This window comes from Ctenopharyngodon idella, chromosome 12, assembly GCF_019924925.1.
Source record: "Ctenopharyngodon idella isolate HZGC_01 chromosome 12, HZGC01, whole genome shotgun sequence".
Classification (NCBI taxonomy): Eukaryota; Metazoa; Chordata; class Actinopteri; order Cypriniformes; family Xenocyprididae; genus Ctenopharyngodon; species Ctenopharyngodon idella.
In genome coordinates, this window is record NC_067231.1 from 467501 (window position 1) to 482453 (window position 14953).

At 41.5% G+C, this 14953-nt stretch overlaps 1 protein-coding gene across 1 annotated transcript in view; it reads right to left on the bottom strand.

Moving 5' to 3' along the window:
- The window catches only part of LOC127523485 (myosin-16), a 53677-nt gene that overhangs the window by 13248 nt on the left and 25476 nt on the right, over positions 1 to 14953 (bottom strand). Inside the window, exons 7-9 of the mRNA XM_051914234.1 lie at positions 13433 to 13523; positions 8905 to 8961; positions 680 to 766 (exon numbers count right to left, since the gene is read on the bottom strand). Of these exons, the coding sequence (XP_051770194.1) occupies positions 680 to 766; positions 8905 to 8961; positions 13433 to 13523 (235 nt within the window). The remainder of the gene's footprint in view (positions 1 to 679; positions 767 to 8904; positions 8962 to 13432; positions 13524 to 14953) is intronic.

Here is a 14953-nt window from a genome sequence, read left to right on the forward strand (position 1 = left end):
AAAAGAACTTTTTTTTGGCCTGATTTTGCTCAAAATTACATCACACCACTTCGATCTTCAGTTCTGCGTAAAGTATATCAGGGCCTTAAAATTAATTAACAACATGTACTTGCTTTAGGTTTAGGGTTAGTTTCTTGTAATTATGCATAATTTATTGTTTTTACTACAGTAAAACATGCAAATTTGTAACAAGAACACTAAAATAAAGTGTTACCAAATATTTTTATTGATAATAAGATTAAAAAAAAAAAAAAATCATTGATAATAATCATAAATGTTTCTTGAGCAGCAAATCATCATATTAGAATGATTTCTGGAGGATCATGTGACACTGAAGACTGGAGTAATGATGCTGAAAATTCAGCTTTGATCACAGGAATAAATTACACTTTACTATATATTCACATAGAAAACAGCTGATTTACATTGCAATAATATTTCACTGTTTTTACTGTATTTTGATCAAATAAACACAGCTTCGGTGAGCAGAAAAGACTTCTTTAAAAAACAGTTCTTATCGACCCCAAACTTTTTAACGGTAGTGTGTATTTGAAGTATGCAATTACAAAACTATGCAATTTGATTCACATTTAATATTTTTAAAATAATCATTTTATGCAGCCAGTGAGAATCCCTGAACGGATCTCATGTATTCTCAGTAATAAAGAGAGTTTTGCACCTGAGAGGCCGTGGCTCCTCCTGCTTCCTCCAGTCGGTCCGTCAGGTCGTCCAGTTCACGGCTCAGATCCGCTCGCTGCTTCTCCACCTGTGGACAGAGAAACACAAATACGATCACATGACCGAAGCTTGTCCCAAACACACAGACATTATACAAAAATATCTGACCAATTTCAGAATGCATATGTCACAAATAAAGGTACAGATATTAAATCCACATGCTCATCCATAGTTTTACTTCAAACACAGAGATGATCATATGCAGGTCAGGGCATGAGTGTGTGTGTGTGTGTGTGTGTGTGTGTGTGTGTGTGTGTGTGTTTGTGTGTGTGTGTGTAGTAAAGCAGGGCTGGTGACAGATGTGGGGAAGTGATTAGAAACAACCATAACATCGTCTAGTCAGATGCATTTACACACGCTCTTCTAGTGTCTGGTATTAAAACATAACATTATATTACAGAAGGTAAACATCAAAAACATTTGATTTTTAATGGCCTCCAAGAGCCTAAAGGCAAAGTCAGAAACCATCATAAGATTTTAACTAAACACACATGAAGGCAATGTTTGTTTTCAAATCTAGGACAGTTAAACAGAGCAATAAAAATCCTCCCTGATTTCCCTGCTGTTGAGCAGATGCTTATTAAAATGAACAAACAAGACGTTTGTTTGTACGACAACACATGAAAGAATATCTCGAACGCAAAAGTGTGTTTCTTCACTTGCAGCTGCTTGTGATATAAACACAAATGATGAGGATGAGAATAAATATAACCTCACCAAAGCGACTGATGCGCTAAAAGGGACACGATCTGTTAAAAGGTAAAACTGTGAGGAATTACAGTAGCTTCTGTTTACTGTACCCAGTGCTGTCTGCATAAAAAATATGATGTACTGTATGTAAGTGTGGGGACGCCCGTGTGCTCTTGTGTGTTTGTGTGAGCGAGGCTTGAATTCCTCCATGGAAAACCTCTGGAATATAATGCCGTGAGTCTGTGCTGATGCTATCTGTGAAGGAACAATGCGACGTCTGTGTGATCAGATCCTCTGGAGGTCTATGGAGGCGGTGCAGGGACGCATGATAAACACACGCATGTCGGTGCTTGACTCTCATTAGAAATGCCACCCAACATGAAGACATCTTCAGGCCGTGTCACTCCGTCAGCCCATATTCCTGCACAGGCTTTACGAGGTGTTCTGTAGCTTACAGCGAAACGAGATCACAGTGCTGAATAACGTCACCTTTCAACAGGTACCTGTCTCCGGTAGCTCTCAACACAAGTACCTGGAAGCCATTGTAACAAAGACATTAAGTACAAGGGTTTTATTCTAGCACGTGTACAGGCATCACCACCCTAGAGACTGAAATTAATAACTTACATGAAGAGAGATTGAAATAAACTTGATCTTCACAGAGTGGAAATATCATATTTACGAGGTCACAGCACATGAATGATCAAGCAAAGTTACATTTACAAGTGGGGAAACTCAAGATGATGCGCAAGATGTGACGTTAAGAGAGCATGTGGATGTGAAATGTGCTGCAAATAAAGCAAAGTCAGTTTCAAACTGAATGTAGTGCCTGTTAGACTGTATGCAATTTCAGATGCAGCTTTTGTCTGGTCACATGAGTGACTGCTAGCGATGAGTCAAAGTGCAAAGTTCGACTGTGTGCAATGCAGCTGCTATAGGTGTTCCCTTTCGAATGGGAACTCATGCTGCATCTCCTAGAGGGCGCTATGGGGAATGCCTACAGCATGACCGGTGTGTGAAGAATGAGTCTAAACACGACAATGAACTTGACATCAGCAGGCGGCAGTCTGTAATGTCACCACTGGTGCGACCGTAAGTATAAAAGGACACCTGTGAAATACATCATCCAATTTCTTGTCTTCAGGAGACCGTCTGTTTCAGCATGTGTCTAAATAGGAAACTATGGCTAGCACGAGCACTACGAGTTTCAGAAAGTGTATTCCTATGTGTCGGCGTTTTCTGACACCTGACAACACACATGATATGTGCGTTACATGTCTAGGTGAGGAGTATGCACATCTGTTGCAAGCCATCTGCCGCAGTTCAGGACCCGCTGCAGCTGAGGCATGTAGGAGACTGCATTCATGGGGTTCGCAAGTGGAGCTCGCCGACAAATTTGAGAAATATATGAATGTTTCTTATTCGGCGGTGGCTGGCAAGAGCGAGCTGCCAGATGATGATGTGCTGTCTCTCACATCATCTGATTCGGCAGCGAGCGAGGCTGTTGAGATGGAGGATGTCTCTGAGCGCTCTCAGCCCGCCTGCCCTTCATATGACAAGCTGTTGGATGTTATGTCTCGTGCTACGGAAAGATTAGATCTGCCGTGGAAGCGCCCAAGCTCCCTCGTAGCGCCTCGATGAATGCTTCCTGTCAGGACATAACTGCCCAGCTCGTACAAGTCTTCCCTTTCTCCCAGATTTTCACACTGAGTTGCGGAGATCTTGGGAAAAACCATATTCTGCTCATATCCATCGTTCACAGGCAAAGTATGCCGATGTGGAGGTGATGCAGGAATACAGTTATGCGTCAATGTCTCCGATTGAAGAGACGCTGGCTAGCTATCTCTCGGTCAGTGAGGTATCCGCATCAAAGATGCCATCGCTGCCGACTAAGTCACTGCATGTTAAATCATGGCTGAATGGCAGAGCACTTGCAGCAGCAGGTCAGGCTGGCGCAGTTTTGCACACGATGATTGTGCTGCAAGCCTACCAGGCTGACCTGCTTAAGGTGGTGGAGGAGCTGCCCAATACCACAGATTTGACTCTCCGTGCTACAAAACAAACTGCAGCCGTGATCAGTCGATCCATGGACCAGCTATGGAGAGACATATCTGGGTGAACCTGGCCGACATCAGGGAGAAGAAGAAAAACTTTCTCCTCGATGTGCCGGTTTTGCCACCTGGGCTTTTCAGCACATCCGTTGAGACAGTGGTCGTTAAGTTTCGGGAGGCAAATACGCGCTCCACGGCTTTAAAACCTTTATACCGTGCCGGTCTTGGTCTACGCCTCAAGCCACGAAGGGGGCTGGCCTGTTCCAGTCTGAGGTCTGGAGGTGGGACCAGAAGGCGAGTACCGCCTCTCACGCTCCCCCTCCTTCGAGGGGAGAGTGCAGAGGAGGCGTGAAAACAGAGGGAGAAGAAAAGATCTCAGGTAAGTGATCCAGAGTAATCGCTCTGAGCGCTCTAGGGTCCCGGAGGCTGAATAACATCTGCCTCCTCCCTTCCATCCCCTGACTCAGGTCAGGTGGGGCTTTTGACACGCTTTTACATCTGGCCCTGAAGCTGGACCTATAATGTTTTAGGCAGCATGTTTTATTCCATCATCTGCCTTACTGATGGTTCGGCATTAGAGGCTGGTTATGAATGTGTTGTCTACATTGGACAGTTTACTAAGTAGTAGGCTCTCAAAGGTGAGCCTCCTTTGTTACTGCCTTCTGTGGAGCATTTTATGCCCTCTCTCTATAAGTGACGTTCTTTGCTCCGCCCCGGTTCTGAGTGGTTTTGGAGAGCCCTGAGTATTGAACATAGTTAGGCCTCCTCTTGCTTTAGAGAGTCAGCACATTGAGGCCTCTGTTCTCATAACAGAACTGCACAGTAATACTGAGTTGTAGGCTCCTTTTCTGAGCCTCCTTGGTATAACTGGATTGGGAGTGCTTTTAACCATTTTTGTTCGCTCCCTTGAGCTCCATCTGTTGTAACATGGATGTAGCTAGGCCTCCTCTCTCCTGAGAGTCATTATTATGAGACTTCCACCTTCCGAGCTCATTCTAGGGCTAAGTTGTTAGGCTCTCTGTGAGCCTCCTTGGTCAATGCTATTGAATTGGAGCGTTGTTAGGTCTCATCTCGCTTAGAGAGTTGTTCTATTAGGGGCCTCCGCTCCTCGGACCTCCGTCCATTACTGTGTCAGGCTACTAGCCCTGTTATGTAGCTTCTTTAGCAGACATAGGACATGGTGTTTTCGTCCTATGAGCTCACTATAGGCCTGCTCCCTTTAGCTCTGCTAGGGCAGCATTTGCGAGTTGTTTTTCTCTCTGTGAGCCTCCTTTCAAGATGTCCTGAAGGTGGGGTGTGGTTAGGTCTCCTCTCGAATTTGAGAATCGTTATGTTGAGACCTCCGCTCTTAGAGCTCGGCCAAGCAGTATGCTAGGTTGTTAGGCTCTCTGTGAGGCTCCTTGGCTGCTGTGAGTGTTGTTAGGACTCCTCTCACTAGTCACTTCTATTGAGGCCGACGCTCCCTAGAACTCCGCTAGGATAGCAATTGCGAGTTGTAGGCTCTCTGTGAGCCTCCTTGCAAGATGTCCTGAGTGTTTGAAGTTGTCAGGTCTCCTCTCGTCATCATACTGAGGCCTCCACTCCTAGAGCTCGGTTAGGCGGTAGGGTAATGTGCCAAGTTGTTAGACTCTCTGGGAGCCTCCTTGGCTACTGACCTTAGTGTGGAGTGTTGCTAGGCCTCCTTTCATTATGAGAGTCGTTGTATTGAGGCCTCCACTCTGTGGAGCTTCGAGGGCCAATTAGACTGAGTTTATAGCTCTTTCTGAGCTTTCTTGTTACTGCCCTTGGGGTAGAGCATTGCTAGGCCTCTTGTTTGAGGCGTCCACTCTTCAGCGGTGTCTGAACAGAAGTTCTGAGTGTTAGGCTCTCTGTGAGCCTCCTTGGATGCTGGCATGAATATGAACGTAGTTAGGCTTCGTCTCTTTAGAGTCATCCTGTTGAGGCCTCTTGAGAAGCTCTGGTCTATGATCACGTTGCTGGTGCGCAACTTAGGGATGAGGACTCTTTCGAGTCTTTTGACTTAGCTCAGCCAATAGGGCACTCATTGCTTCAGCATGGTGGCGTGGGTATTCCGTTCCCCTTAGCACCCTATAGGGGATGCAGCACAAGTTCCCATTCGAAAGGGAACATCTCAGGTTACACATATAACCATGGTTCCCTTAGAAGGGGAACGAGATGCTGCAGCCCTTTGCCATGCTTCAGGTATTCCTGTGCACGTCTCCTTCAGACAAGAAGTGGATGACGTATTTCACAGGTGCCCTTTCTCATGGTCACACCAGTAACGTCATGTGCTGCCGCCTGACAATGTCAAGTTCATTGTCCTGTTTAGGCTCATTCTTAAGACACCAATCATGCCGGAGGCATTCCCCATAGTGCCCTCTATGGGACGCAGCATCTTGTTCCCCTTTCTCAGGGAACCATGGTTACATGCGTAACCTGAGACATTATGGGTGGTTGCTAGAGTTGCTAGAGTGTTCTGGGTGGTTGCTAGGCAGTTGCTAGAGTGTTCTGGGTGGTTGCTAGGCAGTTCCTATGGTGTTATGGGTGGTAGTTAGGGAGTTCTGAGTGATTGCTAGGGTTTTGCTAGACAGTTACTAAGGTGTTGCTAGGCAGTTGCAAGGGTGTTCTGGGTGGTTGCTAGGCAGTTGCTAGGGAGTTCTTGTGGGTTGCTAGGTGTTTGCCAGACAGTTGCTATGGTGTTGCTAGGCAATTGCTAAGGTGTTCCGTGTGGTTGCTAGGGCATTGCTATGTGGTTGCTAGGCAGTTTATAGAGTGTTATAGGTGGTAGTTAGGGAATTCTGGGTGATTTGTTAGGGTGTTGCTAGGGTGTTTCTAGGCAGTTGATAGGGTGTTCTGGGTGGTTGCTAGGCAGTTGCTAAAGTGTTCTGGGTGGTTGCTAGGGGGTTGCCAGACAGTTGCTATGGTGTTGCTAGGCAATTGCTAAGGTGTTCCGTGTGGTTGCTAGGGCATTGCTATGTGGTTGCTAGGCAGTTTATAGAGTGTTATAGGTGGTAGTTAGGGAATTCTGGGTGATTTGTTAGGGTGTTGCTAGGGTGTTTCTAGGCAGTTGATAGGGTGTTCTGGGTGGTTGCTAGGCAGTTGCTAAAGTGTTCTGGGTGGTTGCTAGGGTGTTGCCAGCCAGTTGCTATGGTGTTGCTAGGCAGTTGCTAAGGTGTTCTGGGTGGTTGCAAGGGCATTGCTATGTGGTTGCTAGGCAGTTTATAGAGTGTTATAGGTGGTAGTTAGGGAATTCTGGGTGATTTGTTAGGGAGTTGCTAGGGTGTTTCTAGGCAGTTGATAGGGTGTTCTGGGTGGTTGCTAGAGTTGCTAAAGTGTTCTGGGTGGTTGCTAGGGTGTTGCCAGCCAGTTGCTATGGTGTTGCTAGGGTATTCTGATTGGTTTCTAGGGTGGTTGTTGAGTTTTGCTAGACAAGCAGAAAAAAATGCAAGCAAAAACTGATCTACATGAAGACTTTCAGTGTGTTAGCAGGCAGCATGCACTCATAAGGTGACGTCCTGCTGAAAGCAGACTCAGACAGCTTGACTGACAGGAGCAGGGCTGTGATAAGGCTCGTGTGTTATTCCAGCTGCAGTTGATTTGGCCTGAAGCGGAGGCGCCTGCTCTTGTGCTCTCTGCCCTCGAACACAACACAAACCAATGCCAGACACCCTGACATGAGCTGATCGCTGATACCCATCAGATCCACCCAAAGCTGCTGTCCGTCACGCTGAGGTCAGGCCTGAAATACCGCGTCACGATTCATATCACACTCAAATGACTCGCTATAGATGTTTGATTCTTCAATGAATCACAGATTCACAGCGATTCACAGAATCGAACTGAATCAAACTTTAGCTCTGTATTAATGGAGGAAGATCCACAGCTGAAGCATGTCCGACTCAAAGAATCAAATGAACCAGTTCAACTAACTGCTGAAGACCTGCTGTGTGTTGTGACATTAGTAAGCAAATAAAACATTCATAAACCTGCTGATTTTGGTTCTGTTATTTCTCTTTAAAACCTTGAGATTTGAATTAGAAATAGGTATTTTACTTGATGATATTACTAATACAACCTATTAATCACATACTATACACCGAACGAGCTGCTTCTAACATCATTCTTTCCAAATGTGTGATGTCATAATAACAAATATATATATTTTTTCAAGTGCATGACATCATAAGGAATATATTTTTTTCAAAGTATGTGATGTCATAATAAAGAAAATATTCTTTTCTCCATGCATGACATCATAATAACAAATATTATTTTGTTTCTGTGTTATTTCTGTGCAACTTTTGAGTTAAAATGCGTCAAAATATTTCAATAAAAAGTAGGCATTTTACTCAATCATGTTACTATACAACCTGTTAAATGTCATACTGTATACTGAATGATCCGGGTCTAATTGTTCAAGTTTGTGATTTGCCGATATGCGAATGCAAGCCCGAGGCACGTACTGAAATATGCTTATTATGACTGGTATTATACAGTAAATAACATTTTATTAAAACATACAAAAACCTGGCTGTCGAGAAATTTCATTTATTGTGCATGCAGATTGTTAAGATAAATCACGGACTAGTTTTGTTATATATATACTTTAGACACATTGTCATTAATGTCTGTATTAAGTAACTGTAATGTAGGAAAGCTGTTCAAGATGTAGATTATTCAATATTTGTCAGCCGTATGCTATTCGACATACAGGATCACAAAATGAAACTGAAATGAAATGTATTTGTTAGAAATACATATTGGTGACATGAATAGTTCACTACACTGGAGCTACTGAAGGTCACAATATGTTTTTAAATATATAATAATATGTATATATGATTTACAACTCAAACGGAGCCATAGTTTTAAGGCACAAAAACCATGAAAATGAATATTGAATTAAAGCATTCAACCTGAACAGATAAATATAGATTAAATAGGAGAAAAACTACACATTCTAATTCGAGTTGAGAACATGCTAATAAACAGCTGCATTCAGCTCAATATTTTGCTATAAATAAGGCTGAATAGTACGAATAGGACTTTGCAAAGCGACAGATGTTTGATTAGCGTTTTTAAGCTACATTGATACTAAGCAACTGGAAAAGCTGCATTACTTTGAAAACTATAGTCATGCTCCTAAAATATGAAGTTAAGTTAGAGGTCTTTTGCTGGTCACTGCTCGACACTGAGACTGAACGTTTCTGATTTATAGCAGAGAAGATGAAGGTCGATGTAATTGTTTGCAGGTACTTTGGGATGCAATGTAAAGCAGCACAAATAACCTCATCAATCTAAACTCCCAGATAAGTTACATTAATGAGTGGCATTTCATGTGATTTATGCATCTCTCTCATCTGGCAATCCTTTGTGTTTTTTGGAGATGCTGTGCGTCGAGAGTTGTGTTGTCTGTCTGTCGTACCTTGGCCCGTAAGCCTCTCTCTCCCTCCAGTTCTTCCTCCAGCTCTTCAATGCGGACCTGCGGGACGAGAGACGGCTCTGAGTTACTCTCACATTCACAGAATTCAAGTACAATCATGTACAAACTTGGTTTAGTATACTAAGATTAATCCTTCTATGTATATATGTAGTAAAAAAAAATTTTAAATGTTTTTAAGGCTGCATTTATTTGATCAAAAATACAGTAAAAATTCTGAAATATTATTCCAGTGTAAATCAGCTGTTTTCTATGTGAATATATAGTAAAGTGTAATTTATATCCTGTGATTAAAGCTGAATTTTCAGCATCATTACTCCAGTCTTCAGTGTCACATGATCCTTCAGAAATCATTCTAATATGATGATTTGATGCTCAAGAAACATTTATGATTATGTTGAAAACAGCTCATATTTTTGCAGAAACTGTGATACATTTTATTTCTCAGGATTCTTTGATGAATAGAAAGTTCAAAAGAACAGCATTTATCTGAAACAGAATCTTTTGTTACATTATAAATGTCTTTACTGTCACTTTTGATCAGTTTAATGCATCCTTACTGAAAAAAAGTATTAATTTCTTTAAAAAGAAATAAATAAATAAACGTTTGAAGTGTATAAACATTTATACCATTTAATACACCTATCAATATCATCATAAAAATATAATTCATTTAATGAAATAATTTTACAAGACTGAATAGCATTACATTTTCGTTGTTATACTGCATTAATCTGCACGGAGAGAGAAAAAAAAATCTCCTTTGGCTTTCTTTCCAAAGTAAACGTGTCCAAATGTAAGATAAGGTCTCCAATCAGCGTGACGCCATAATCACACAGTACAGAACCACAGCGGAACAGAGACTGACCGACTAGATGAGACACGCTGGAATTCTTGTGAAAATATCACAAAGCAAATACTCTGGGTCAAAGCCTTAAAGCTTCCTTTTCTGTGACAAAAACAGGCAAGTTATTTCATTTCTTTTCTTTACATTTAATCATCCTTCACCAACTAGTTCCTTATCAGCATACTGTAAAAGAGACATTAGGAAATGTAGATGTAAATTGGGTAATGCAGCTCCTTCTGACAGAAATTTATGACTGTAAGTGATCCATTCCTCATCTTCATGTCTTGTGGCACATTATATCTTCTTTCTGTCACGAGCAGGAAGTTCTCTGAGCTGTTTCGCTGGAGGACATGTGTGCTGACAACCTCAGATCCAATTCACACTCAGAAAGAGATTCAAAGGCCCGAATGACTCATTTCCATTTATTAATCACAGAATTAAAAGCTACTTTACAGATCATGCTACTGATGTTTCACACAGGCAGAGACAAGCAGAGATGTGAGCGATACAGAGCACAAGAGACAGTGAAGAAGAGACTCACATGCCAGCGGAGGACTTCAGCGGAGAGAACAGCCATGGACGAACAGCAGTCAGAGCGAAGCAGACTGACACACACACACACACACACACATACACACACACAAACTCACCTCAGCAGAGAGAGAGAGAGGAGATCCACACCCCCTTCACAATCACTGAGCAAATCACACACACACATTCACATTGAATGTAAAGGAGCGACCGGCAAACTCGAGAATATTTCCATTGAATTCTTAGCGAACAACACTGATCGATCAGAAGATCAAGTAAGACTTTCATATCATTATTTCTGAAACACATTATCCTGTCATTAGCCGTATCGCTGTTTCGTCATGTCGGTTTGCATAATGACACATTCTTTTACCTTCTCAGTGATTTCTCAGCATCATGCAGGACTATAAATTGATATCAGGTGTGAAAGCGCCCGGTGTGTGCAGACGTATTCAACAGCTCACACCCAAAACCAGCCGATTACAAACATCTGGAGGAGGGAAAACTCAGACCTGAGCCGGCATCAAACACCATTACTTCACACACTACCAATCAATCTCAATTCACTCTGACCTCACTGTACACACTGACCCCTCGCTGCCTTTGAATCTGGCATATGGTGCGCAGAAAGTGAACTTTCACAATCTATAATCTCTACCATTACCATTACAATCACACACACACACACACAATCTGAACACATTAAAACCACACTGACATACATTAAGTGCCTGTACATACACTTCAACTGTGTTCTCAAAGGAATTTTGTCACATTTTTACTGGGGCACATGTTATATGTTCTACATTTAATGTAGGCATACAATTTATATTAATTTCAATGTGTTTGGCGAAACCAATATTTATTGTCTGTTACTTTTTACATGTGTACTGAATCATGAATTGTTTGTGCTTTGTAATTGTTTTAAAATGTCAAAATTTAACTGAAAAGCTTATGACGTTTAATAGAAGGTTCCTTTGTGACAACTTACCCCATACAAAAATGGTGTCAACATGACATAAGCTAAATATGTACATCCTCATGTTGTTACATGTGTTTGACTCACATTAAGATGATCTGTCTCTAAAGCTGCCCATCTCACGATGCTCTAATTAACAATCAATCATCAGCCAGAACACCAAAACTTAACCTGAACCAACCCACAGAATAACCCAGTGCAGGGATCTTCATCCGTCTTTGTCTCCACCTGCGTTGTAATTAATGGTCAGAAGGAGCCATAAAGCATGCTTTGTGTGATACGGTGAATGTCCTGGCTGAAAGTGAAAACATGTCCACCCTCACCAACGCACGGATCATCTTTCAGCTTCATTATAGCAGACGAGCCTCTCAGACAAAGAGCGTCTGTGTTCTCTAAACAAGCTCAAAGATTACGCAGCGGAGTCCGCTGAGAGCCCGTCTCCTGTCTTGTCCATCTCAAGTCTTTTAGCCTCGACGAAGCTCAGGAAACAGTGAGAATCTGAATTACCCCGACTTTTATATGCAATGATTATGAATGCATTAGATTATATATGAAATGAATCCTCATAATACTGACCCTGACACGCCTTAAATGCATTTATACCATGCATTACCATACACCTACATGACATGAAGCAGGAATGACAGAGGTTAAACTATCATTGATTTTCAACAGCTTTAACAAACTCTGCATTCCCTCACAAAACTTTTGCATTCCCAGAGAAACTTTTGCATTCCTCAAGAAACTTTTGCATTCCTCGAGAAACTTTTGCATTCCTCGAGAAACTTTTGCATTCCTCGAGAATCTTTTGCATTCCTCGAGAATCTTTTGCATTCCTCAAGAAACTTTTGCATTCCTCGAGAAACTTTTGCATTCCTCGAGAATCTTTTGCATTCCTCAAGAAACTTTTGCATTCCTCGAGAAACTTTTGCATTCCTCGAGAATCTTTTGCATTCCTCGAGAAACTTTTACATTCCCAGAGAAACTTTTGCATTCCTCAAGAAACTTTTGCATTCCCTAAGAAATTTTTGCTTTCCCAGAGAAACTTTTGCATTCCTTGAGAAACTTTTGCATTCCCTGAGAAACTTTTGCATTCCTCAAGAAACTTTTGCATTCCCTAAGAAATTTTTGCTTTCCCAGAGAAACTTTTGCATTCCCTAAGAAATTTTTGCATTCCCTGAGAAACTTTTGCATTCCTCAAGAAACTTTTGTATTCCCTAAGAAATTTTTGCTTTCCCTAAGAAATTTTTGCTTTCCCAGAGAAACTTCTGCATTCCCAGAGAAACTTTTGCATTCCCTAAGAAATTTTTGCTTTCCCAGAGAAACTTTTGCATTCCTTGAGAAACTTTTGCATTCCCTAAGAAATTTTTGCTTTCCCAGAGAAACTTTTGCATTCCTTGAGAAACTTTTGCATTCCCTGAGAAACTTTTGCATTCCCTAAGAAACTTTTGCTTTCCCAGAGAAACTTTTGCATTCTCCGGGAAACTTTCATGTTCCCCTGAGAAACTTTTGCATTCCTTGAGAAACTTTTGCATTCCCAGAGAAACTTTTGCATTCCTCAAGAAACTTTTGCATTCCTCAAGAAAATTTTGCATTCCTTGAGAAACTTTTGCATTCCCTAAGAAACTTTTGCTTTCCTCAAGAAAGTTTTGCATTCCCTGAGAAACTTTTGCATTCCCTAAGAAACTTTTGCTTTCCTCAAGAAAGTTTTGCATTCCCTGAGAAACTTTTGCATTCCCTAAGAAACTTCTGCTTTCCCAGAGAAACTTTTGCATTCTCCGGGAAACTTTTGTGTTCCCCTGAGAAACAGCTACCTGACATGAAGCGGGAGTGACAGAGGTTAAACTAACACTGCTTTTCAACAGCTTTTACATGCCTCAGACATGATCTAGCTCTCTCTTTCTTTTCCAATATATCATTCTGCTGTCATTTTTTGAGCTCCGTGCGAGAAGCCAACAGAGCACAGGTTAACCAGACCCTGCCTAAAAAAGGAGTGTGAGGTTGCAACCGGAGCCTTCCTTCCCTCTCTAGAGAGATCGTTATCAGCTCCTGTACTCCTCGGCCATGTTTTTGTCATCTCTGGCCCGTGAATCAGAGCCACAGACCCCCACAGCGCTGAAAGACAGGAATGCTGTGGCTCTCCCATGAGGCCTCACCTGGAACTCCTTATTCTTCCTCTGCAGGCCTGCGTTCAGCGCCTCCTCGGCCTCCAGACGGTTGCTGGTGGTGCTTATCTCCACATCTTTCCTGACAGAAGACAGACAGGGGAAGAGAGAATGTGAGGATGGGAGTGACAGCACTAATTTCGCAGGCGTGCTCTGCGTTGTTTCCTAGTCATATCCGATAAATATCAACCGTGTCTCAGTTTATTAAAAGTGCCAGTCACCATTTGAAGAACTTATTGATTGATGTAAATTGTACAGTATGTTGTTGTTGTTTTAACTAAAGCCCCTTTAAGGCAAGTCAGTTCACTTGACGGCCACCATAGTAACACCCTGCACAGCTATTTTCATTGGGCACGCAGGAACAGCTCCTATCAACATAAGCCTGTTTCTAAGGGAACATGGTGATGGAAAAAATATGAGATAGGAGGACAAAATTATACTTCACTGTTTTACGTTTACTTGCAAAAGTTTTACATTCTCCAGTGAAAGTCTTGCATTCCCCCGAGAAATTTTACGTTAGCCAATAAAACTTTGGTGTTTTCAAATAAAAGTCTTGCATTCCCCCACAAAACTTTTGCATTCTCCTGAGAAACTTTGCATTTGCTTTCAAACTTTTCCTTTCCACAAAGAAACTCTGCATTTGCTCACAAAACTTTTGCATTCTGTAGTAAAAGTATTGCATTCTCCTGAGAAACTTTGCATTCACTTTTGCATTCCTTGAAAACTTTGCGTTCGCTCACAAAGTTTAGTGTTGCATTCCTCCAAGAAACTTTTCGTTTGCTTACAAAACTTTTACGTTCTCAGAAAAACTTTGCATTTGCTTGCACAAATTTTGCATTCCTTGAGAAATTTTGCTTTTGCTTACTTTTACGTTCCCAAAGAAACTTTGCGTTTGCTTACAAAACTTTTGCGTCCCCTGAAAAACTTTTGCATTCTCAGAGAAACTCTCACAAAACTTTTGCATTCTTTAATAAAAGTATTGTGTTCCCCTGAGAAACGCTGCGTTTGCTCTCAAAAGTATTGAAATAGTTATAGTCTTTCCCATTTTTGCGATCAAATACAAATTTTTACTAGAGAAAGCAAAAGCATTGAAATAAAATATTTTTCTCCCATCTCATGTTATTTCCATCACCACGTCTCCTTAGGGGCTCCGTACATTTCCACCTCAGAGTAAAAAATATGGTAACTGTGAGGTACATTAAAATTTAGCCAAATAAAGCCATAATTGTGAGACATAAAGTAACATTGTTAGATATGAAGTTATGAAGTCAGATATTACATCACAGTTTTGAGAAATAACGACTGGCATAAAAAGTCGCTATTACAAGAAATAAAGTGACAATGTGAGATATGAAGTGGCGACTGCGAGAAATAGTCACAATTACCTCTTTTTAATGGTGGAAACAGGCTTCCAGTATCTACTTGAATGATGCGAGACTAAAATCTCTAAAAGTGTTAGTAAAGACTGATTTTCAATATCTTATGTCATCAAATCAACGATAAACAAACAGG